The 22,254-nt window shown below is 43.9% G+C and overlaps 10 protein-coding genes and 1 non-coding gene across 11 annotated transcripts; 7 read left to right on the plus strand and 4 right to left on the minus strand.

Annotated features, from left to right (window-relative positions):
- Positions 1-101: 101 nt before the first annotated feature.
- Positions 102-1,229, minus strand: PUMCH_004834 (uncharacterized protein; the record flags this gene model as incomplete). Its single annotated transcript, XM_063023755.1, has 1 exon — positions 102-1,229. The coding sequence occupies one exon, from the start codon at positions 1,227-1,229 to the stop codon at positions 102-104; it is 1,128 nt and encodes a 375-aa protein (XP_062879825.1).
- An 831-nt stretch (positions 1,230-2,060) lies between these two features.
- On the minus strand, positions 2,061-2,151 carry PUMCH_004835. The gene has a single exon. It is a non-coding gene; the product is annotated as a tRNA-Ser (tRNA).
- Positions 2,152-5,151: 3,000 nt separating this feature from the next.
- Positions 5,152-6,576, plus strand: PUMCH_004836 (uncharacterized protein; the record flags this gene model as incomplete). Its single annotated transcript, XM_063023756.1, has 1 exon — positions 5,152-6,576. One exon carries the CDS (start codon positions 5,152-5,154, stop codon positions 6,574-6,576), a length of 1,425 nt encoding a protein of 474 aa, XP_062879826.1.
- A 328-nt stretch (positions 6,577-6,904) lies between these two features.
- PUMCH_004837 (uncharacterized protein) lies at positions 6,905-8,158 on the plus strand (the record flags this gene model as incomplete). Its single annotated transcript, XM_063023757.1, has 1 exon — positions 6,905-8,158. The coding sequence occupies one exon, from the start codon at positions 6,905-6,907 to the stop codon at positions 8,156-8,158; it is 1,254 nt and encodes a 417-aa protein (XP_062879827.1).
- Positions 8,159-8,408: 250 nt separating this feature from the next.
- Positions 8,409-11,375, plus strand: PUMCH_004838 (uncharacterized protein; the record flags this gene model as incomplete). Its single annotated transcript, XM_063023758.1, has 1 exon — positions 8,409-11,375. One exon carries the CDS (start codon positions 8,409-8,411, stop codon positions 11,373-11,375), a length of 2,967 nt encoding a protein of 988 aa, XP_062879828.1.
- A 220-nt stretch (positions 11,376-11,595) lies between these two features.
- PUMCH_004839 (uncharacterized protein) lies at positions 11,596-12,369 on the plus strand (the record flags this gene model as incomplete). The annotated part of the gene is made up of 1 exon (XM_063023759.1): positions 11,596-12,369. The coding sequence occupies one exon, from the start codon at positions 11,596-11,598 to the stop codon at positions 12,367-12,369; it is 774 nt and encodes a 257-aa protein (XP_062879829.1).
- Positions 12,370-12,963: 594 nt separating this feature from the next.
- On the plus strand, positions 12,964-13,800 carry PUMCH_004840 (uncharacterized protein; the record flags this gene model as incomplete). The annotated part of the gene is made up of 1 exon (XM_063023760.1): positions 12,964-13,800. The coding sequence occupies one exon, from the start codon at positions 12,964-12,966 to the stop codon at positions 13,798-13,800; it is 837 nt and encodes a 278-aa protein (XP_062879830.1).
- Positions 13,801-14,101: 301 nt separating this feature from the next.
- PUMCH_004841 (uncharacterized protein) lies at positions 14,102-14,857 on the plus strand (the record flags this gene model as incomplete). The annotated part of the gene is made up of 1 exon (XM_063023761.1): positions 14,102-14,857. One exon carries the CDS (start codon positions 14,102-14,104, stop codon positions 14,855-14,857), a length of 756 nt encoding a protein of 251 aa, XP_062879831.1.
- A 114-nt stretch (positions 14,858-14,971) lies between these two features.
- PUMCH_004842 (uncharacterized protein) lies at positions 14,972-16,312 on the minus strand (the record flags this gene model as incomplete). Its single annotated transcript, XM_063023762.1, has 1 exon — positions 14,972-16,312. The coding sequence occupies one exon, from the start codon at positions 16,310-16,312 to the stop codon at positions 14,972-14,974; it is 1,341 nt and encodes a 446-aa protein (XP_062879832.1).
- A 1,100-nt stretch (positions 16,313-17,412) lies between these two features.
- Positions 17,413-19,407, plus strand: PUMCH_004843 (uncharacterized protein; the record flags this gene model as incomplete). The annotated part of the gene is made up of 1 exon (XM_063023763.1): positions 17,413-19,407. One exon carries the CDS (start codon positions 17,413-17,415, stop codon positions 19,405-19,407), a length of 1,995 nt encoding a protein of 664 aa, XP_062879833.1.
- A 28-nt stretch (positions 19,408-19,435) lies between these two features.
- On the minus strand, positions 19,436-21,562 carry PUMCH_004844 (uncharacterized protein; the record flags this gene model as incomplete). The annotated part of the gene is made up of 1 exon (XM_063023764.1): positions 19,436-21,562. The coding sequence occupies one exon, from the start codon at positions 21,560-21,562 to the stop codon at positions 19,436-19,438; it is 2,127 nt and encodes a 708-aa protein (XP_062879834.1).
- Positions 21,563-22,254: the final 692 nt, after the last annotated feature.

The following is a 22,254-nucleotide window of genomic DNA, read 5'->3' on the forward strand; positions in this document are numbered from 1 at the left end:
GTTGTATTGTCCGAAGGCAGTATTATGTACCAAAGAAACGATGGCGAGACAAGACCCTGCTCGCAGCAGAACTAATAAATACTAGAACCAGACACGGCCCTCTAATTGCGGTTGCCTGGATTCTCGTGCGGAGGATCCGATAGAAGCAAATCGTCGCTGAGCGAGATGCCGAGCATTTGCGCCCGCTCAATGAGCTGGCGGTGCTCGGACCGCATGCGGGTGTTTTTCTTCTCGAGAAATTTGATGTATTCCACACTTTTCGTAAGAATCGTCGCTTTATTAAGTTTCGTAGCGGGCGCCAAACCCTCAAGGTCCTCTTTGTCGTTCCGTTCGCCATCGCTCATGCCGTACAGATCTTTGTCCATGTCGGCGTCATACTCGTTTCTAGGCTTCGAACCCTTTTTGGCAGCAGCGCGCAATGTAGGCACGCAGTTCTGAAGCGCTGTAAACTTGTCGTTCATTCTGTTTCTGTATCGCTGCTCGATTATGTTGTGGGCCGAGCGTGTCCGTCCGCCGCGTTTAGAGAAGTCGTCACTGTCACCGGGGCTTTCTAACTTCATTCCGGTAGGCTCTTTCTTCACTTGGGCCGAAGCGACGGAGGCGGACGAAGGAGCCGAGTAAGAGAACGACTTGGTTTCACGCAGCAGCTTTCGTAGCTGCTGGGCAAACTTCTGCTCCTTCGCCATTGCAACGCTGTTATTGTTGCCATTATTATTGTTGTTGTTGGTATTATTAATGATGTTGGGATCCTGTTGTTGGAATGACGAGTATTGGAAGTCGTCGTCCATCTGAGCAGCTTTCTGCTGCTGTTGTTGTTGTTGTTGCTGCTGCTGTTGCTGCCATGAATTCTCGGCCATGTCATACGGGGCGTTGTACAGTAGTTGGCCGGCATCCTGACCGTGCAATTGGGCAGTGTTGGCGTAGTCGGGGTTTCTGGGCGAGAGGTGGTCGGGAAGCGGAACCAGAGCCACAGGAAGGCCAGCCATAGCCTTCATATCTTCTAGTGCGTCCGGGTACGCATTGTTGTAGGTGTTGAATGAAAAGCTGCTGAAGTTGGGAGACTGGCCCGGTGGGATGTTGGCGCCGTAGTTCTGCGGATCCAACTGGTCCTGTTGTGTATCTTGGTCAATGACCACGTTATCGAAGGAACGCAACATCGCGGCGCCGTTTTCCTCGCCAAAGACAGACGAGATGGGTTGGTTTTGTGGGGGACGATATTGGTTGGCCATTATATTGGCATTGTTTTCGGCAATGAATCACCGAACTACAGAAATACAGATCCAGATAGTAGTCCAGACAAACAGAACCACCAGATGTGTCACAGAGGAAAAGACGAATGGACGGTGGGCAGCAGACGGTTGGTGTACAGAACCGACCTTTTGTTTTTGTATTTCGATGTTGCCAGCGTATGTTTGCCGACGTAAATGTATTAGAAGCAGAAGTTGTAGTAGGTAGTAAGAGTAGAGTTACAGTGAATCAATGGTCTGGTCCAACCTATGGGGTGCGTATGGGGCCAGCACCTGCATCGAACGAAGCTTCGTGCCGGAGCCTGAGCCACCAATATTCTTTGACAAGGGTCTGCAACGGGACGCGAAAAGAATATTCGGAGGAGAAAAAAATCAGCGTTTGTTTGGAATCGGGAACAGATAAAATACCATATTTTCGGGCTCAAAATTCCGATCGTTTCCGCGCCGAAATTCCCTGACGTGTCGCGGTAGATGGCTTGTGCCTGAGAGCTTAATTGGCCTCCTGAATATTACCATGGACGGGAATCGGCGTTAAGTGTCTCCCAGAAAAAAACGCCAGAAAACGCCAGAAAATGGCCGAAAAAGGCAAACAGAATGGCAATGGCAATAGCAACGGATCTGGCACAGCTACGGTGGATCCGGACCAAATCGAGTCCTGTACGGCGGGTATAGTCTTCTGTGTGGCGCTTTCTGGGAACTTTGTTGGTGGCAGCTGGGTTGCTTCTGGATCTGGTTGCAAGGATGAAAGGTGAAGCATGAAGCGGTTCGGAGCCCTAGGCCAATGGGGATATTTTGAATGCAAAAAAGAAATGCCGTCACAGACAGGATTCGAACCTGCGCAGGCAATGCCCAACACCTGACCGCTAATAGCAGGGTGTCGCCTTAACCACTCGGCCACTGTAACTGTATATAATTTCTGACCAGACACTCTTGTATATGACCCAAATTTGAGATAGGGATTCTCATATAGCCAATCTAGTAAAGAAGTAAAATTTAACATAATAATCGAATACAACAAATATAGAAGTAGCAGAGAATCTTCTACGTTTTTAAAATTCAGGTCATCGTCTACTTGTAATACAACGAGTATCAATAAAAATGATCTCTACATCTTCAATCATATTTAAGATCCTATCAGCTCTTTGTTTATGGCAGTGTTTAGGTGTGCATCGACTCTACATCCGTTATTATTTAGATTTTGATGAAGTTTGTGTCACACTTAGGCTGTTCTCTTTGTTTTGTTTCCGAAGTGGAACTGGGTTGTTTCTTTTTCTTCTGTGGCATGTTTTTCTGGAAGTATTCGAAGGCGGTGTTCTAGTAACCCATTATTGTTAAACTCGATTATTGAAGAACAAAGTGCACTAGAACTCGAATCAAAGTGTATACCGGTCAATACAGGATGACGTCGCAATGTGTAGTCCAGAACAATGCATCAAGTCATATTTCATGTAAATAATGACGTGAATAAGTGTTGACTAGTCCCCGAATTGAAGGAACGGATCTCAGATAGAGCTTACTTGTTTTCGCGCCGGGAAGAAACCTAAACCAGAAGTATGATTATTCTTATGACAGCCTTCGTAAAGTACAGTAGACTAGAATAAAGAGTGCAAAACAGAGTAGTCAGTATGGAATATACAAAAGATCGAATAGCATAATCAAATTGTTGAGGCAATTCGGCATCGAACCTTCACGGGTCTTTCTATTGCTCAGTGAAGGTCTTCTCGTCCATTATACCTCTTGAGTTCAGTTCTGATATTTCGGTGAACCTTGCTCAGAGCATTGAGACACATTCCTGGCGGCATATTCAAAAAAGTAATGGACTTGTGCTTCTTCAATTAACACACCATACCCGTCTTCAAGCGCCTCAACAACGATGCATCTCAAGAGCGTCTGTGCGTTCCTTTTTTTTTTTTTTTTTGATTAATTATTGAGGAGAGAATATCGGTCATATCTGCATTACTTGCTTTTGACAGGAGTACAGTATCACCCTATGTTAGATATAAGCACTAAAGAAGCCGTATTCCAGCTTCTGGCCCCTGAACTGAGCTTAAATGAAGGGACATTGGATTCCTTGCTATACGCTGCATGTTTTTGATTCGGGTCCAACTTTTTCACCGCTGGATACAAGAGCAAGGGCAAGAGGCAGTTCAAAGCCGTCTTCTTCATCTGTATTTTGTAAGCCCCTGACTTCCTGTCACATTATTTTGGTCCTGCTTATATTTCAATCGAGATTTTTCGTCTAGTAGATTTATTTAGTCTGTTTTCGATTTCTGAGTGACCTCATGGGTACTGTTTACTCTCTAACATATTTGAAAACTTGTGCCATTGATCTTAACAATTTCTTTTAATAAGAATAATTCGATGTTTGATCTCAATCTTCTTTTCGTTTTCTCTCATTTCTCATCAGTTGAAGGGCTTTGTCTTTGATATAATGGTCTCTAGAACAATGGTGGCATAAGCAACAACTGAGAAGACGTATAAAGTATACAAAAAGAAGGACAAACAATTTTGCCGGTAAAAAATCCTCCCAATATGGAACTTCAATTCCAAATTTCTCTGATACCTCGTCTACGACCTTACACTTTTCGATTTTGTGAGGGAACAGGTCTTTTCCGACAAAGTCACAAAACTCGAAACATCAAACACCTATTCACGAATCATGAAAAATGAAACATAAAACATTGAAAATTAATATCCTCACTCAATTCAAGATAAAAGAAAGATCTTACACTGTCTCAGCATTCATTCTAATCACCTCTTTGACTCTTCGAGCCTTGCACCACCAATCCTACTAAATGCCTACAATAACTACCTATATCAAGGCTCAACTAATAAAGATCACCGGCCCAAAACGTTTCCAGGTTTTGCCCCACTTCGAAAAATAAAAGCCCCACCACCATTTCCCCACCTATTAGCCAATTTCTTCCACCTTCAACTCGGAAAATGACCGGATCATTCCTGTGCGCTCCACGATACATTACCATCCTCGCCCTGCAGAATATGTTCTTCCACGATCAATCATTCAGTAGCCCAATAGATACAGCCGTCAGACACAAATCATACATGTAATGATAACTCGAGAAACACAAAAATGAAGCTCATTCTGCACCTTAATTTCTTCCATGTTCGAGATCCAATCACCCAGTAAATTAGACTTCGTATCCAGTTTTTAAGTTTCATCTCCTGGTTCACTGCAGGACACTCCGCAGCTTCCATGCTGGTTGTGAGCGCAGGCCCCGCCCAACCTCAGTTGGACCATGGGGCCACGAGTTCCGTCGAAGCACAAACGCAGCAAAAGCAGTGCCATGTGCTGGCGAAACCCGAAACAAATACCAAAATTAAACTTTCTAACCAAACTACAATCATTCTCTTTTTTTTTTTTTGCCCAAAGCGTCCATTTCTTCCCCGCCTCTCAGTCCCCAATTGAGAATCATAACACTGGGGGGGGTGGGTGACCCAGAGGTACAGGTGTCCCAGGCCCGCCTTTTAATAGCGTGAACCCTTCCTCCAACTTCTCTACCCCATACCACTTTCTGAACCCTGACCAACCACGATGAAGAGACACACCAAGACCCAATCTTCTTATGTATGTACCGTGTTTATGTTTCGGGCCTGCCAATTGACCAATGGCTGCCGTTTGTTTCGTCGGATCGCCTATCAGAGTCCCTAAATTATCCAGTTGTCGACAACAAAGCGGGGCAGCTCCCAAAGAATTGGCGGTGATAATGACAATCAACGTTGCCGTAGCCACAAACAACATGTTCTGGAAGCTGAATTGTTTGACTCTAAGTCTGTGTCGCGTCTCCCCCCTCTCACTTTCTTTACCTGATCCAACATTTGAATGTACTGATACTAACGTATTTAGGCTTTCGACAACACCGCCACCACCACGGCTGCTTCGCAAATGCGTAATGCTTTGAACGTGTTGGTCGACTCTGTCGAGAACCCAGACCACCAGCGTCGCTTCGAGAACGAAATGGACTCCTTCTTTGCCTTGTACAGAAGATTCTTGTCCGACAAGGCTTCCGGCACCGCCGTCGACTGGGAGAAGATCAAGTCGCCATCTCCAAGCGAGGTCGTGCAATACCTGACCTTGTCCGAGAACGTCGAGAAGGAGACCGCCTCCTTGGCCAAGTTGGCCGTGTTGAAGTTGAACGGTGGTTTGGGTACCTCCATGGGCTGTGTCGGTCCAAAGTCCGTGATCGAGGTCAGAGATGGTAACACCTTCTTGGACTTGTCTGTCAGACAAATTGAGCACTTGAACAGAAGATACGACACCGATGTCCCTCTTTTGTTGATGAACTCGTTCAACACTGACGCCGACACCGCCAAGATTATCAAGAAGTACTCGGGCCACAGAATTAGAGTTAGAACCTTCAACCAGTCCCGTTTCCCTCGTATCTACAAAGACTCTTTGTTGCCTGTTCCTGAATCTTTCGATGACGACTTGGAGACTTGGTACCCTCCAGGACACGGTGACTTGTTCGAGAGTTTGGTGTCTTCCGGTGAGTTGGATGCCTTGTTGGCCCAGGGCAGAGAGATCTTGTTCGTCTCCAACGGTGACAACTTGGGTGCCACTGTTGACACCAAGATCTTGAACCACATGATCGAGACTGGTGCCGAGTACATCATGGAGTTGACCGACAAGACCAGAGCTGATGTTAAGGGTGGTACCTTGATCAACTACGAGGGCGAGGTCAGATTGTTGGAGATCGCTCAAGTGCCAAAGGAGCACGTTGAGGAGTTCAAGAGTATCAAGAAGTTCAAGTACTTTAACACCAACAACTTGTGGATCAACTTGAAGGCCGTCAAGAGATTGGTTGAGTCCAATGCCATTGAGTCTGAGATCATTCCTAACGCCAAGACCATCACCAAGGGTAACTCCGACATCAACGTGATGCAATTGGAGACCGCTGTCGGTGCTGCCATTAGACATTTCGACGGTGCTCACGGTGTCAACGTGCCAAGATCCAGATTCTTGCCAGTCAAGACCTGTTCTGACTTGCTATTAGTCAAGTCCGACTTGTTCTATCTCGAGCACGGTGCCTTGAAGTTGGACCCAACCAGAGATGGTTTCGCCAACCCCTTGATCAAGTTGGGATCTCACTTCAAGAAGGTCAACGACTTCCAAAAGAGACTCCCTCACATGCCTAAGATCTTGGAGTTGGACCACTTGACCATCACCGGTAACGTGAAGGTTGGTAGAGATGTGACCTTGAAGGGTACTGTGATCATTGTTGTCAACGAGAACGAATCCATTGACATTCCTAACGGATCCGTCTTGGAAAACGTTGTTGTGACCGGCAACTTGCGTATCTTGGAGCACTAATCATACCGCTCTTCTAATTAAAATCTTGTTTAAAATATACGAACCTTGAGAAGCGCATTTTGTAGTCGAAGGCGGAACCGTACCTGCCTGATTCTTTTAACCGTAAGAATTGATTATCAACAATAAAAGCAAACAATTCCAATATTTTCCTTATAAATAGAGACTTCTCTTTCCTCGTCTTGAAATCATAACCTCCTGTGACTCAGTTATCAACTCGGATCAGTCATATACAGCACACACTACAGTACTTTATTACATGACCGCTAGCCGCATACACCTATTTAAGTAGTCTATCACCACAAATCAGCGAAAACAAAGCGAAAGAAATATGTCAGAAGCAGCAATTGTATCCCTCTTGGATACAGATTTATACAAATTGTCAATGCAGGCCGCTGTCTTCCAACACTTCAAAGACACACCAGTCACATTCAAGTACACCAATCGTACGCCGCAAATGGTGCTCAATCAGGAGGCCGTCAATTGGATTAAAGAGCAGATTGAGTTTTTGGGTCATCTCAGATTTACTGACGACGAATTGCTGTATCTCAGGCAAACATTACCTATGATGCCTGCCGAATACATAGACTCATTGAAGACGTTCAAATTTGAGCCAAAGAAGCAGGTAATTATCGAAAACGACGAGTCCAATTTGGAGAAATTTTCAATTAAGGTTTCTGGGCTGTGGTATGATACCATCTTGTATGAGATCCCACTTTTGGCACTAGTATCAGAAGCGTATTTCAAATTTGTAGAAAAGGATTGGAATTACAACGGCCAGGAGCAATTGGCAGCTGAAAAGGTGAATGCTCTTGTTCAGAACGGTTGCGCATTCAGCGACTTTGGCACTCGGCGCCGGCGCTCATTTCGAAGCCAGGAGACTGTAGTGCAGGCACTAGCATCTGTTTCTGGCGAGGCAAAGAAATTGATTTTGGGAACTTCGAATGTGTTGCTTGCCAAAAAGTATGATCTCAGACCCATAGGCACAGTTGCGCATGAATGGTTCATGGGTGTAGCTTCTATCACTCAAGATTACGTCAATGGCAACAAAATTGCCATGGACCTATGGACACAAACATTTGGGCCCAAAGAATGTGGCTTGGCTCTTACAGATACCTTTGGTACTGATGCATTTCTCAGGGCATTTGTGAAGCCATACACAGATAATTATGCGGGCGTTAGACAAGATTCGGGAGATCCAGCCGAATACACCATCAAAATCGCTAAACACTACGAAAATTTGGGATATGAGCGCAACACTAAGGTGATTTGCTATTCTGATTCGTTAGACGTCGAAAAGTGTCTCCAGTATAAGAATGTTGCCGAAACGAATGGTTTAAAGCCAATCTTTGGCATTGGGACGTTTTTGACGAACGACTTCAAGAAGGCAAGCAATTCGGAACAGAAATCAACGCCACTCAACATTGTCATTAAGTTGCTCAGCGCAAACAACGAGCATGCCATCAAAATCAGTGATAATCTAGGAAAGAACATGGGAGATGAAGCTACTCTCCTCAAGGTGAAGCAACAACTCGGCTACACTGAAAGAGATTGGTCTGAGGGTGACGAAGCCAAGAGATGGTGAAATTTCCTTCCGAAGATGAATTAGAAATTAGAGCTTTATGTACTTCCACCAAACTGCTATGTAATAGAACGACACAACAGGCCAAACGAACCCAATACGGTTAAGAAACATTATCAAAATACCAATCCGAAAAAAAAAAAAGTACCTTTCTGGGCATTTTCGTCCCATCTCTCTATGAGTGCAACTCAACTCTACCCTGTGTGATCTTCCTACACATACCCTAGCTTCACAATCTTCTAGAAACTGAACCATGTCACTAACGTTCGACTCCCTTCTCGGGGTCTTGAATATAGTGGACGGTCCAGAGAGAAGCCAATTGCAACAAGACGCTGAAAAACAACTCAAGGCCTGGGAAACGGAGCGTGGTTTCCACTACCTTCTCCAGGATATCTACATCAAGGAAGAAATCCCCCTTCGAACCAGATGGATGGCCATTATATGTTTCAAAAACGGCATTGAGAAATACTGGCGCTCGTCTCGAGTAAATGCCATCAGCAAAGAGGAGAAGGCTCAGATCCGGGCCCGCTTGTTCTACGTCATCGAAGACAAGAACAACCAATTGACCATCCAGAACGCCCACGCTATCGCGCGCATTGTTCGCTTTGATTTTCCTAGCGAGTGGCCAAACTTATTTGACGAAATCACCAAGAGTTTGGAGGATTATGTATTTGTAAAGGGCAATTTGGTTGCAACCAACAACCTCTTGATAATTCTCAATCAGATCATCAAACATGTATCGATGGTCAGAATTGGAAGAGCACGCCAGGCCCTCCAAAGCAAAGCACCGATAGTGTTACCCGTATTGGTGAAGCTGTATCTGAAATTCTATCAAATGTGGAGCTCGTCGCTAGATATGACCCTCCTGGAAATCTGCTATTTGTGCTTGAAGAATCTTCGTCGACTCATTCCGGAGGGGTTTGAGCAGCCACACAAGAGTCAAGACATTGTAGAGTTTATGAAGTTATCTATTACACACTTAAGAGACTTGGTAACCCAGCACGAGAAGTATGCTTCAGACATGATGGAGAAGTTCATCAAATGCTACAGCAAACTTTATGTCAGCTTGATTGATAGCAAACAGACCAGTTTCACTCTCATGCCATGTTCTCAAGAAATTATATCCACATTCATGGCTCTTTTGCAAACAAAAGCAGAGGCTGTGTATAACAGCTCGGAGGATAATGATTTCTGGGAAGTTTTGGCCGTAAAGGGATTTCTCATCATGAAAAGAATGGTTGCGTACATCTTTAAAGGTGGCGCCATCACTTTGAAAGACCGTGGAGATAAAGACGAGGTAAGAAACGCAATCAATCTATTAAAAACCCAACTTTTCACGCCCCAGGTCATTATCGAGCTTTGCGACTTGATTATCAACTGGTACTTACGCTTGAAACCATCTGACCTAGAGGGTTGGCTCCTAGAACCAGAGGAGTGGACAAATGAGGAACTCAGCTCCAGCTGGGAATATCAAGTTAGACCTTGTGCAGAGAACTTCTTTCAAGATCTCATCAAATACTTCAAAGATGACCTCTCTGAGTTCATTCTCAACAGAATCTCGACAGGTCTCTCTAACAACGACAGCATAGACAAGATCCTTATCAAAGACTCTACATTTTGCATCTTTCAACTTTCGGCTCACTCTATCGCTGACAAGGTCAATTTCAATCAGCTCCTCAACCAAATTTTTATCCCAGAAGGTTTAAGAAATGATATGGTTGAAAACAAAATTATCAAAAGAAGAATGTGCTTGATTATTAGTACTTGGATCGATATTGACTGCTCAAGAGAGAGTAGGGTGGAGATCTACAAGCTATTCATTGACTTTTTGAACCCAGAAAACAGAATAAATGACAAGGTTGTCAAGTTGACTGCTGTTCAAAGTCTACGAAACGTGGTAAACGATTGGAATTTTGTCAAGGAAGACTTCCAGCCGTTCTTGCCTCAATTTGTTAACTTATCTATTGCCATGTTAAAGGACATGTCTTTCACCGAATCCAAATTGTACATTCTTGACACTCTTGCAACTTTGATTGAAAGATGTAACCCATTGGTTGATCAGGCAACCTTGATGAGCATTCTTCAAATAGTCCCTGAGTATTGGGACAAATCGAATGAACACGGAAGCGAGGACTCCATATTAAAAACATCCTTACTTCGGGTGTTAAGAAACTTGGTGGTGGCCCTTAACATTAATTCAGCGGAGACACATTTCATCACGATACCACTCATAAGATCATGCTGTACAAAATCATCAGAGAACTATCTCTTGGCAGAGGATGGGTACGATTTGTGGCTTGCAACACTCCAATATTACCCTACAAACTTACCATTGAAGCCAGAGCTACTCGAATTCTTCGACCTCATCCAACCAGCTCTCATGGACTCTACAGAGATTCTCACAACCATCATATCCATTGTGAGATCCTACGCATTGCTTGTACCAGAAGCTTTCCAGTCGCCTTATCGCCGTGAGACATTCCAAGTGCTTTCAGGCTACTTGCCAGCTATGAGAGATGACGCTTTCGAAGCTTTTATTTCATTGATGGATATATTATTGCTTCTGCAGAGCACAAATTCCCAGTTCATCACCAATCTTGTTGACAGTGGCTTGATGCATGCTATGGCAAACTATGTGTTGGACGAAAACCATAGTATCGTCTTGGCCAATAAGGTCCTACTTGTAATATCACGTCTCGCGACAAGAAACCCAGAGATGTTGTGTTCGATGCTCGACCATTTGTCGGTGAATGTTCATGACTTCTTGGAGAAATGGGTGTCTTACTACAAGAACAATGGCAGCCCAAGAAACAAGAAGGTCAACCTATTAGCGCTTGTCTCTTTGATGAATTACGGAGCCGCAAAAGACTTGTACGGGATGCAACTGCTTGTTGGAGAGATCTTTAGAAGAAGTTTCTTGTTCTTGGAGGAGGTCAACGAGACTGACACCGGCAATTGTCCAGCTTACGAATCAGATTACATTTACACAGACATCGATAATTACGCATACTCCGATCCCGATATAGCACCACATGGCGAAAAACTTCGGTACCTGGTGCTACTCGAGAGTCAGGACCCAGTCTTGTCCACCAACTTGGAGAGTCTTCTCAAGGTCGAAGTGGCCAATATGCGGCAAGCCATGGGCGACGCTGGATTCAGCGCCATGATTTCTCGCTGTGATCAGTACACCTGTGAGAAGATGCAACTACTTCTTCAATAAAGGGTAGCAGATTCTACACATTAGTAAGCACACAAAGTATAGAAAACAAAATTGTAAAAATTCACGAACAGTATACATTGTTGCAACCACCAGCAAAAACTTATCGCAATGTTTCTCCGGCTTGAAATCTTTTTTTAATTTGCCAATCATATACTGATGGCCTGTTACTCATATTCCATACTACCGTACCACCACTACACAATAAACCAACATACACAGAATGCTTCGGTTCTCTAAGATACCCTGGAGTACCTCCACAGTAAGCGGATCCTTCAGAAATATCAATTTCTGCAGAAGAAATCTCACCACAGTCTCAAAACGACTCCAGGAACAGTCCACCAAAAGTGCCAGAGAACATTACGCCCGTATACAGCAACAACAAGCCCTGCAAATGAAAATACGCAACAGAAGTGCAGCCTACTATGCCGGCTCGGTGATCATGATCTTCGCCGGCTTGTCGTGTGTTGCTGTGCCCTTCTACAGATACCTCTGTAAAAGAACAGGCTGGGGAGGTGTTCCCATCACCGACTCGCGGGTATTCACTCCCGATAAGGTGATTCCCATTGATACCAACAGACGTATCAGAATTTCCTTTACATGTCAGGCTTCCGGTGTGCTTCCATGGAAGTTCACTCCATTGCAGAAGGAGGTGTACATTGTGCCCGGAGAAACGGCCTTGGTATTTTACAAAGCCAAGAACATGTCAAAAGAGGATATCATCGGTATGGCCACCTACTCGGTGTCGCCCGACCATGTAGCACCATACTTCAACAAGATTCAGTGTTTCTGCTTTGAGGAGCAGAGATTGGCAGCAGGCGAGGAGGTGGACATGCCTGTCTTTTTCTTCATTGACCCGGATTTTGCCAAGGACTCGGCAATGAAGAATATCGATGATGTGGTTCTCAACTACTCATTTTTCAAGGCCTCCCATCTGGATGATGGTCTCTACCCGGTCCCTGTCGCAACTGTACAGGCCAACGTTTCCACCGCGTAAATCATGTAAATATTTATTTGGAAGTTCAGAGCTTTCTTCATCTTTTTGAGGAATGGTCTGAGATCAACGAGAGCTTCCAACTCAGACGACGAGCAACGAAAACTTCGACAAAATACGAAGAATTAAATGAGATAGACATAGCAATAAAATTCTCCAGCTTATCTTTGTTATTTTTTAGAGATATTCCATTCCTGCAGTTCTTACAGTCTACCCCAGGCTATTTCCTTATCTATTTCATACATATTTTTGCCAACTACTACTTGATGGTATGTAAAACCGAATCTACCAAAGCAATTGGCCCAGTACTAATGACAGCAACACGGAATCAAAAAAGAGCGTATCTCCGAGCAAGCACGTCTTGCCAAGGCAGAAAAAGATAAGGCCCGTATCGCCAATTATAGAGCCCTCACTGCCTCAACTCTCAAATCCAAAAAGGAACAAATCTACAACGCCTCCACATTGGCAGCGACCACCAAATTGGTGACGTTGAATCCAGAATTCAATGCCATTTGGAATTTTCGCCGTGATATTCTCACGTCGCTAATACTCTCCGAGCCATCCTTGAAGGCTTCTCTCCTAACCGACGATTTGCAAATGTTGAAGGGCATGCTCCGCGAGTTCCCCAAATGTTACTGGATCTGGAATCACAGAAGATGGTGCCTTGAGGACTTGAGTAAGGACCATATTGCTGACTGGAAGTATGAGTTGGGGCTTGTTCTGAAGGTGCTTGAAATGGATTCCAGAAACTTTCATGGATGGCACTATAGAAGATACGTTGTTTGGTCCATTGAAAGAGAACTTCTGGAAGCACAGGGAGATGCAAAGAAATTGCAAATGTCTAGTTTGAAATTGTATCTCGCTGAGTACGTCTATGCTACAAGCAAGATCAAGAAGAACATATCTAACTTCAGTGCATGGCACAGTAGATCCAAGCTCATTCCCAAAATCATGATTTTAACAAGTGGTGTCAACGATATGGGCGATCTAGGCGAGTATGCAGAAACAGTGCAATTGTTTAAGAGCCCACTCAAATTGCTAAATTATGAACTAGACTTGGTGAAAACCGGTATGTTCATGGATGCTGCAGATACCTCCGTTTGGTTGTTTATGCGCTGGCTACTCACAGATGATATTTTTGTCAATGAGCTAAAAAAATCTTCAGGAGATACCTACTTGCAGATTCTTGAACAGCAGCTCTCTAATGTGACCGAGCTCAACGAGCTAGAGAAGGAGGACAGCCCATTGCAACACGACAATGTCGGCTGTGTGAAAATGATCGTATTTATCCGTGCTTTGATTAACAAACAGCGCGAAAAGGCACTTCTTGATAAAGAGGTTATTGAGTCTCTCAACCTACTTACTGAACTAGATCCTTTGAGAAAAGGGCATTATCTCGACCAGATCAATGGCTTGTCTCCCTTGACTTGTTGAGTTCCACATGCGAGGTGATTGAATTAGATGAAGTCAATTTTTTTTTTCATTTCTTGTTTCGTGCACTTTCTTTCCTTTTGCGATTGTTCAGACCTCGTATTATAAGCGAGCCTGCAGAATAGCCTACTTGGGAAATCAGGCACATAACACCTGCCACTTCGAGCTAACCCCACTGCCGTTCCTAGCCAATTTGCCTATTTGGGTAGTTAGCTGCAATGTCATGAGTTTGATTTGGTTTTGAATAAATTCCTTGAAGTCGGCTGTATTGTCTATACAAAGACAAACTTCAAAATCTTGAAGTATGCACCTGTCTAAGGATAAATTTACGCTCCATTTTCTCGATGAGTCGAGAAGTCTCCGAATTATGTGGATGTTGGAAATTCTAGGCCTCGACTACGAAATTGACATCTATCTTCGGAATCCGGAGACATTGCGTGGTCCTCCGGAACTATTCCAGGTCCATCCGCTCGGAAAGGCGCCAGTTATGGATATCAAGTTTGCGGACGGTAGTCCAGATCTTCAATTGGTTGAATCAGGCCTCATAACGCAGTATCTATTGAAGCATTATGACCCAAAAGACAAATTGAACCCAAGCAATGAGAGAGACAAGCTTTTAGTTGATTACTACATTCACTACACAGAGGGTACGCTTCAACCAATTTTGATGTCAATTTTAATTAATAGCTCTGCGAAGCGAATTGCTCCAGTGGGTTTAAAAACCATGGCTAAACTTCTTTCGAAAGGGCTCAATTATGGCTACTACAAGCCCGAATTTGACCTCAACATGCGCTTTTTGGACTCGAAACTACGAGAGCAGGGATCTGGATTCTTTGTTGGATCGAAGTTAACTGCCGCCGATATTATGTTGAGTTTCCCAGTCTATGAGAATGTGTTCGATAATGAGATGGGTGTGAAGGAGTGTTGCGGCGAAACAGAGCTTTACAAAAAATATCCGCAACTAGCTGCTTGGTGCGACAAAGTGAGAAACGACCCTATTTACAAGCGAATCTCCCAGGTCACTCACCAGAAGGTTTTAGACATCTGTGCCTCCAAATAGCGATTCTGTTCTGTAGATATCGAGGTTAATTTACATTTATTCCATGGAACCATAATAATAAGTCAAGTCTTTGTTATACTAAATCAGTTAAAAAAATGTTCATACCGTGATTGCCTAATATACATCTTTAACACCTGTCTCAAAATGAAGCCATGTTCCCATGCAATTTTGATTGGCGAGGTCATTAAATTCATCGAATTGTCCATTGTTGCAACCCTTCGTTTGCTCATTGTTCGGACAGTTATAATATGGGAAATGGAAGTACCCGATATCTTGAAACCAATGGATTTTCAGTTTGTCAGCAAACAAACTCAACCCGAGAGAGTGAACAGGAGCATCGCCCCACCTCTCATAATAGAATTTGCCCGTTGAGTCCAAATACTCGAAGTACTTACTGTAAGCTTCACCACGGAAGAAATCCATATCTGCAATCTCAAAGTTACTCCAGAAGTGACAAGTGGAGTAGCCACCAGTAATTTTATGGATTTCTGGATGCTGTCTACTTTCTGTAGTAAATTGGAATGCACCGCGTGGGTGTAAATACTCCGAGTTGTTGCCTTCATTGAGGAACTTAATTGTTTCTGGGAATAGAGTGCGAACACTCTGGGGACTATCATACAAGGCAACGGTGAAGCCATACACCTTTCCAGTCCCAGACAAATACTTGAATATGTCGTAGTTGATATCAGTGAAGAATTTCACATCTGGCTCCATCCGCATGTAGTATCTATACTTCTGTAGCTCGGGCAATTTGTAAAAGGCACCTGAATAGAAACGGCACATGTTATGGTAGGATTCCATATCTGAGTACCCAACGCCATCATCGAGAAGAGACTGAATGCCCTCCTTCTCTTTGAGAGTGTCGATGTCGAAAGGCTTCCTCCACACTTCATTTGGGATATGGACGAAATTCACCTCTGCCTTTGTGAGCGAACGCATCTTCTCCTTGAACTTTTGAGAAAACGGCTGCTCATTGAGAAAGGTGTACGGATATAGAAACTTGCTGTTGAACTTTTCCTCGAACTCCCTCATAGAACTCTCGAGTGCATGCATCTCTCTGTTCCTGACAAGAGAAACGATGGAAGCCAGCTCACGGTCATAGGTGGCCGGATCCGCGGGGGGCCGAATTTTTTCGATGTTGAAATCCTTCGGTTCGTGAATTTTCTTTTGTTGCACGTTCTTCCATCTCTGGAAGTTGATGTGAGCGATCTCCTGAGGAGTACCCTGTCTGTCAGCAACCTCGACGTACTCAATCTTCAAGCCATCTTGAGTGTTCCGGACACCGGCTGGCATCTTTATCTTGTCTTCAGCGTTCTTGTATCCAAATTGCCTGATAGAGTCAGTGACCATCTCATGGTCGATGTATTCCAATCTATGCAAAAGCAACGCGGAACCAGCAAGTACCACAATGAGTACCAAAATCCGAAACAATCCGATACGCCGTCCCGCGAACATTGTAAAGAGTGTTGTTGGGCGCGAAAACCGTGTGCTATAATTCACTGAATGAAGAAGGGCTTATAAATAAGTTCCTACACATAAAGGTCTAAAGATTTTAGATTCGAGTTGTGGAGGGGGTTTAGGGGAAGGGAGAAGTTTTGACAAGGATAATGCGCTGAGAATTCAGATCACTACTGAGCTTTTGCTGGTTAATTCTTGCTTTTTTAGACTCGATTTTGATGTCTTTTCTTGGCTCTTTTGACAGTTAGGTCCTGCAGCTTGATTGAACCCTTCGTATCTCTTAGTGCTATAGACACACCATCGAAGAGTCAAAAATGATAAATGGTAGTGGACTTTGAGGAGAGGGAGATGGAGAGGCGTTTTCAGATTTGTCATTTTGAGCAGTCGAATTTTTTTTTCGTTGCGTCTGATGTTGTTCGAAGAAGGAACATTGAGAAATGTAAGGATCGGGCAAAGCAATGGCTTTATCCATTGTACAAAATATGTTGCCTGTGAAATTTTGGAAGGGCTGTGCTGAAATTTTATTCTAGTGGAAAAAATTTAGATCAATGAGCTTTGTAAATGGTGTCTCTGTGTAAATGTGATCCACAGTTGACGAGAAGAGTATCAGATTTCGCTTTGAATAGCCATATTTTCATAATCGGACCAAGACATAGCATAATTTGAAATGAAGAGTGAATAGTATCTCTTGAAATAAAGAGTTCGACAGAAGGATACTCAATCGGTTTTCGACCGTCAGCTGGGACGGGCGACAACTTTATCTGTTTTACGAGACACACAAACTCAATTGAAAGGACCAAAATTGACAAAAGAGACGACGCGTTTCAGTTGTTTCCTCAGATCAAAGTATGTCTCAAAATTCTGAACTCTCCGTATGCTCTGCCGAGACTGCTATTAAGTCTCCACCAATTGCACAAACAACTCAACACCTAAGACGCAACCAACATCACCAGTGTAAACATAAAAGAAAATGAATCACCATAAATGAAAACTGCAATTCGCAAACTTTAAAAATCTCTACTCCTCAAAATTGACTCCCGTTTTGAACCTCATACACCTACATACACTCACTAAAAATTGCACCCATTATCTACCACATGTTACGGAACCACTCCTTACTATGGGCCAGACATGCATCTGGACTAGCGCTGCGGCAGCAGATAGCTTCCAAATTCTGCTTCCCTACAGCCACCCATTCTGTAAAAGATATAAAAAGTCCCACTGACCGCCCTATTACCATTCACGGCCATCTCCATCGAAAGCCTAGAATCCATGCCAAAAGGACGTTTGCTGAGCTTAGAGATGAAGAAGGCAATACCATACAAATACACATGGCCCCAGAATTCACTGACCAGGCGCTCATTGACTTGTTGGCGTCCAGTGGACCTGAAGATTCTGTGGTTGTAAGTGGTAAGATCCAAGAGAAACCTCCTAAAAAGGGCAGCACTGCTACCGAGTACGAGGTAGCTGTCTCGCATTTCCAAAACCTCAACAGTGGAGGAATTGACGCTGCTCAATTGGACAAATTGAAACATGCAAACCCCAGTCAAATTCCGCCTCAGTTCAGGTATCTCCAGCTCAGGACTCCGTACTACCAGAACGCATTGCGCACAAGAAGCAAGGCTGTCAATTACATCAGAAACTTGCTCATAGAAAAATTCAATTTCTTGGAGATTGATACTCCGCTCTTGTTCAAGTCTACTCCAGAGGGCGCCCGTGAGTTTCTTGTTCCAACCCGCTCTCCCGATAGATTTTATGCGCTTCCACAGTCACCGCAGCAGTACAAACAAATCCTCATGAGCTCTGGTTTCTCGCGCTACTTCCAGATCGCTCGTTGCTTCCGTGATGAGGACTTGCGTGCTGATCGCCAGCCGGAGTTCACACAAGTGGATTTAGAAATGAGCTTCGTAAACGATAAAAGACAAGTCATGAAAGTCATTAATTCGGTAATTTCTGATCTTTGGAATAAGGTTGGTAACAAACCAATTTACACTTTGAATGAAGATTCTCACTTAATAAGGGTGTTCTCTGATACGCAAGACCCCGCCACTTTTAACCCAGTCACTTACGAAGAAGTCTTGTCTAAGTATGGCATTGACAAGCCTGACCTCCGCTCTTCGCTTTCATTCGTTGATTTGCTGAATCACTTCAAACCAACGAAGAACTCAGATTCATTCGGTGTTCTTGAAGCCTGCGTTCTCAGGCATGCTTTTGACCCAGCCCACAACTACAAGATTCCGCGGAGTTTGACGTCCGATGAGAATTACAAAGCCAGAAAACCAATTGTGATTGCCATAAAGACTCCAGAAGATGTTAAGCAATGGTACAGAAAGTTCGTGGATAAGAATGTTTTGCAGATGAATGATCACTTTGATGAGCATGAACTATTTAAAAAACTCAATCTTGCACCTGGCGATATATTGGCCTTCTCGTCAAGAGCTAGACGCTCCTACGAAAACCCTACACCACTTGGTAGATTTAGACAAATATCAATCGAGGAATTCCCTGATAAGTGGAACCGTCCAATCGTTCAAGAAGATGGATCTTTGGAGATCAACTATGATCGCTCTGAGATTTCCGTTGGCTCGTGGGTGATAGACTTCCCTTTGTTTAGCCCTGTCGAAATGGAATCTCAAGATAAGGACTTCCCAGTATACAGCGAAAGTGCCATTGAATCAACGCATCACCCATTTACAATGGCAAACTTGGAAGACTACGATTTATTAGAGCATGACCCACTTGCTGTCAGAGGTGAGCATTATGATTTCGTCTTGAACGGTGTCGAAGTTGGTGGAGGGTCTCGGAGAATTCATGACCCACTGATTCAAGAATATGTCTTCAAGTCAGTCCTTAAAATTAACAACCATGAACAATTATTCGGCCATCTTTTGAAGGCTTTAGCGATGGGATGCCCACCGCATGCTGGTATTGCGCTTGGTCTTGACAGACTATGCGCCATGCTCGTTGGCAGCCAGAGCATCAGAGATGTCATTGCTTTCCCTAAAAACCAATCGGGAACGGACCCTGTTGTTGAAAGCCCTACCGATGTCCCCACTAAGACTCTCAGAGAATATTACATTCAAAAATTGTAGTGCATTCTGGTATACGTATGTAAATAGATTAACGATTACGTCCACGGACTTTGTTTCTCTTGTTGTAAGAGTTGTTGTAGTCTTCATTAGGTCTCTTGAAGTTTTGCTGATTTTGCTCCTCCTTCTGCTTCTTTTTGAAGATCTCCTCCATTTTGAGTTGAATTGGAGTCTTTTTCTTCTCTATTTCATTGTTCTCTTCGTTCTCACCATAGTACTCTTGTTGTTGTGTCTTTACAAGAGATTTCCAGTCAAACTTCTTTCTGACAAATAACTCCATTGACCAATTTCTCCAGACCAACTTACCGTACGTACTCTCCTTCACCTTGTGAGAGTCAGCCATGAGTTCAGAACCAATTCTGTCCTTGTACATGGGCAAAAGTACTGTAAATGTCCACAATTTGTCCACGATATGAGATCCATAGGCATTGCAGGCCAAGTCAGCGATGTGGCCCATGAAAATGTTAAGGAATTTCTTTCTAGAAATATTGTCCGCCTTGGACTCTCCGACAGAAGCGGGTTGCACAATCAACGCACTCTCGATAACATGGCAGAAGACACCATGGAAGCACATCTGCATGAATTTCTCGGAGGACATTGCCATACAATTATACCAAGAACAAACAACAAAGGAGTAGTCATACTCCATGAGCTTTTCGAGGAATAAAGCTCTTCTTCTCTCCTCTGCTGTTGGCCAGTCATCTCTTGTGTTGCCCAAAGTTGAACCGGTCAATTGAAGGACATTCTCAAAGAGTTCTGTAGTGGTGTCATCAGGCTCTTCGGCGTTGTAATTTGGTGCGAACTTGGCAAAAAACTGTTTTACAAGCTCATCTTTGCCGTAGTTGAATCTAGAGACCGAAGCTTCGATGATCGATTTACCCAAATCGATGTTTTGGTTGTCAGCAATAGAGATAAGTTTAGACATCTCAGGAATGATTTGATCCAAGATGTACTCAACTTCACCAGCCTTCAATTTGAGAAGCAATGCTTGGATGATGTAGACACCAGTGGTCGACCGCTTGGCCAATTTCAAGACCCTGTCTTTCATATATAGTTTGTACAATCTCTCAATGTATTTCATACGGGCACCATCATTCTTGATGAGGGCCTCAAGGAAATGAGAACCGACACTGTCGGATAGAAGGTATTCGACGAAGGCTTCCTCTTTAGGGTTCTTACCTTCCTTTTCGGGCATGAAGAGAAGATGCCACACAGCACGCTCTCTATCGAAGATACCTTCGACCTTAATGATAAGTTGGAGTACTGGAGAGGCAACCTTGTGAATTGCTAGAGAGCGGGCAGTCTCAGTATCGAGTTTAGAGCTAATTTCCATGATAACGTTTTTGAGCTCTTCTTTAAAGGAAGGTGGTGTTTGGAAGGCCCGGTTGAAGTCCTCGTTATCTTTAATCTCGATCATTTTACGAGCCACCTTCGATTTCTTGGATCTTAAAGTGGAGTTTGCCATTGTTGAGGATGGCAATTCTTTTGCAGCGAGAATGAGGATAACCAATCTCATCACATGGGAGGCGTATTGATGCAGCATCATGGCATACCAGTGAGAAGAGAACTCACCGAGCATCTTAATGAACATACCCTCCATCGTAGTAGAAGCAATTGCTTGGTCCTCGATGTTGTCGTCCTCCTCCTCTTCAACTTGATAATCGCTTGCAAGCTCTTTTTCGATGTATGCGGCGCTTCTAACCAAAAGCGTTTCAAGAACATGAGAAGAGTACTTGTGGTGTGCCAAAGCAGCAAAGTGGTTCGAGAACTGGTGGAAAATGTGTTTGAGTTGACGTCCGCTAGCGAAAAGAACCAATCTTTCCATAAGTTTAGAGCAGATTTGATTGGTGACAAGTTTGAGTTCCTTTCCTCTAGCTTCTTCAAGGATCGAGCGAATGAAGCCAGCTCTTTCCTCGTCAGATTCAAAAGCGTTGGTATTCAAGTTAGACTCTGCTTGCTTAAAATACTCAATTTCTTCAGAGTCCACGAGACCATAGAATACCGTTGGGAAATCCTTAGATTTGGTGTCAGCAGACTCGTCATCAATTGCATCTTGCGCATCGGCAGTTTGATCAAAGTGAGAGTTCTCCTGCTCGCCGTCCGCAGTACGTTCTCTATAAGCGGCGGCCTGGCTTCTTCTTCCTCTTTGTTTGGCCATTCTTTCCAGATGATTACTAGTTGTGGATGCGATGAGGTGTGTATGGAGATGAGATGAGGTTCGAACAGAGATGAGATTCAGCAGGAAAAAAAAGGACTCAGAAGCTGCGAGGTCAAGAGGTATTAGTATGGAGTGTCAAGTTTATGCCCTGTTTATTTTTGGAAGATTTTTTGCCTCCATGTACGGGGCTGGTCCGATGATAGGCAACAGCGATTGAAAGAAGGGCACATATTTGGATTAGAATCCCCAAGGTGCTTGTACTAGAATCATGATATTCTATTACAATTTAACCTTTTTGACGTGACATTAAGCATACATATTTTTTTTCGGTTTACGTGGACCATTCTACATCTAATACGCGTGGAATGTACCAGCCGCATGAATGCAGCCCTGAAAACGGTTTACGGACTCCGAAAAAAAGCCTGTGAAAATTCATAGCATCGAACTCTCCGACCAAGTCACTCTGGCTTTCTACCACAAGAAGTCTCACTTTAACCTCTGGCGCTCCTTTGTTAGTCTGTTTTAGTCTGATCTATTATGCCTTCCCTGCACCGCAACGGCCAACGCTCGTAACAAAATACACGCCGTGCAGACGTCGCAAGGATAGACAAGTTAGTGAGAATGAACCACAAATGTACTAGAAAGGAAGCAAGCTTGACAATACGACGGAATCAAATCCAGGCTAGCTCCTC

Source organism: Australozyma saopauloensis, chromosome 6, assembly GCF_035610405.1.
Source record: "Australozyma saopauloensis chromosome 6, complete sequence".
Lineage (NCBI taxonomy): Eukaryota > Fungi > Ascomycota > Pichiomycetes > Serinales > Metschnikowiaceae > Australozyma > Australozyma saopauloensis.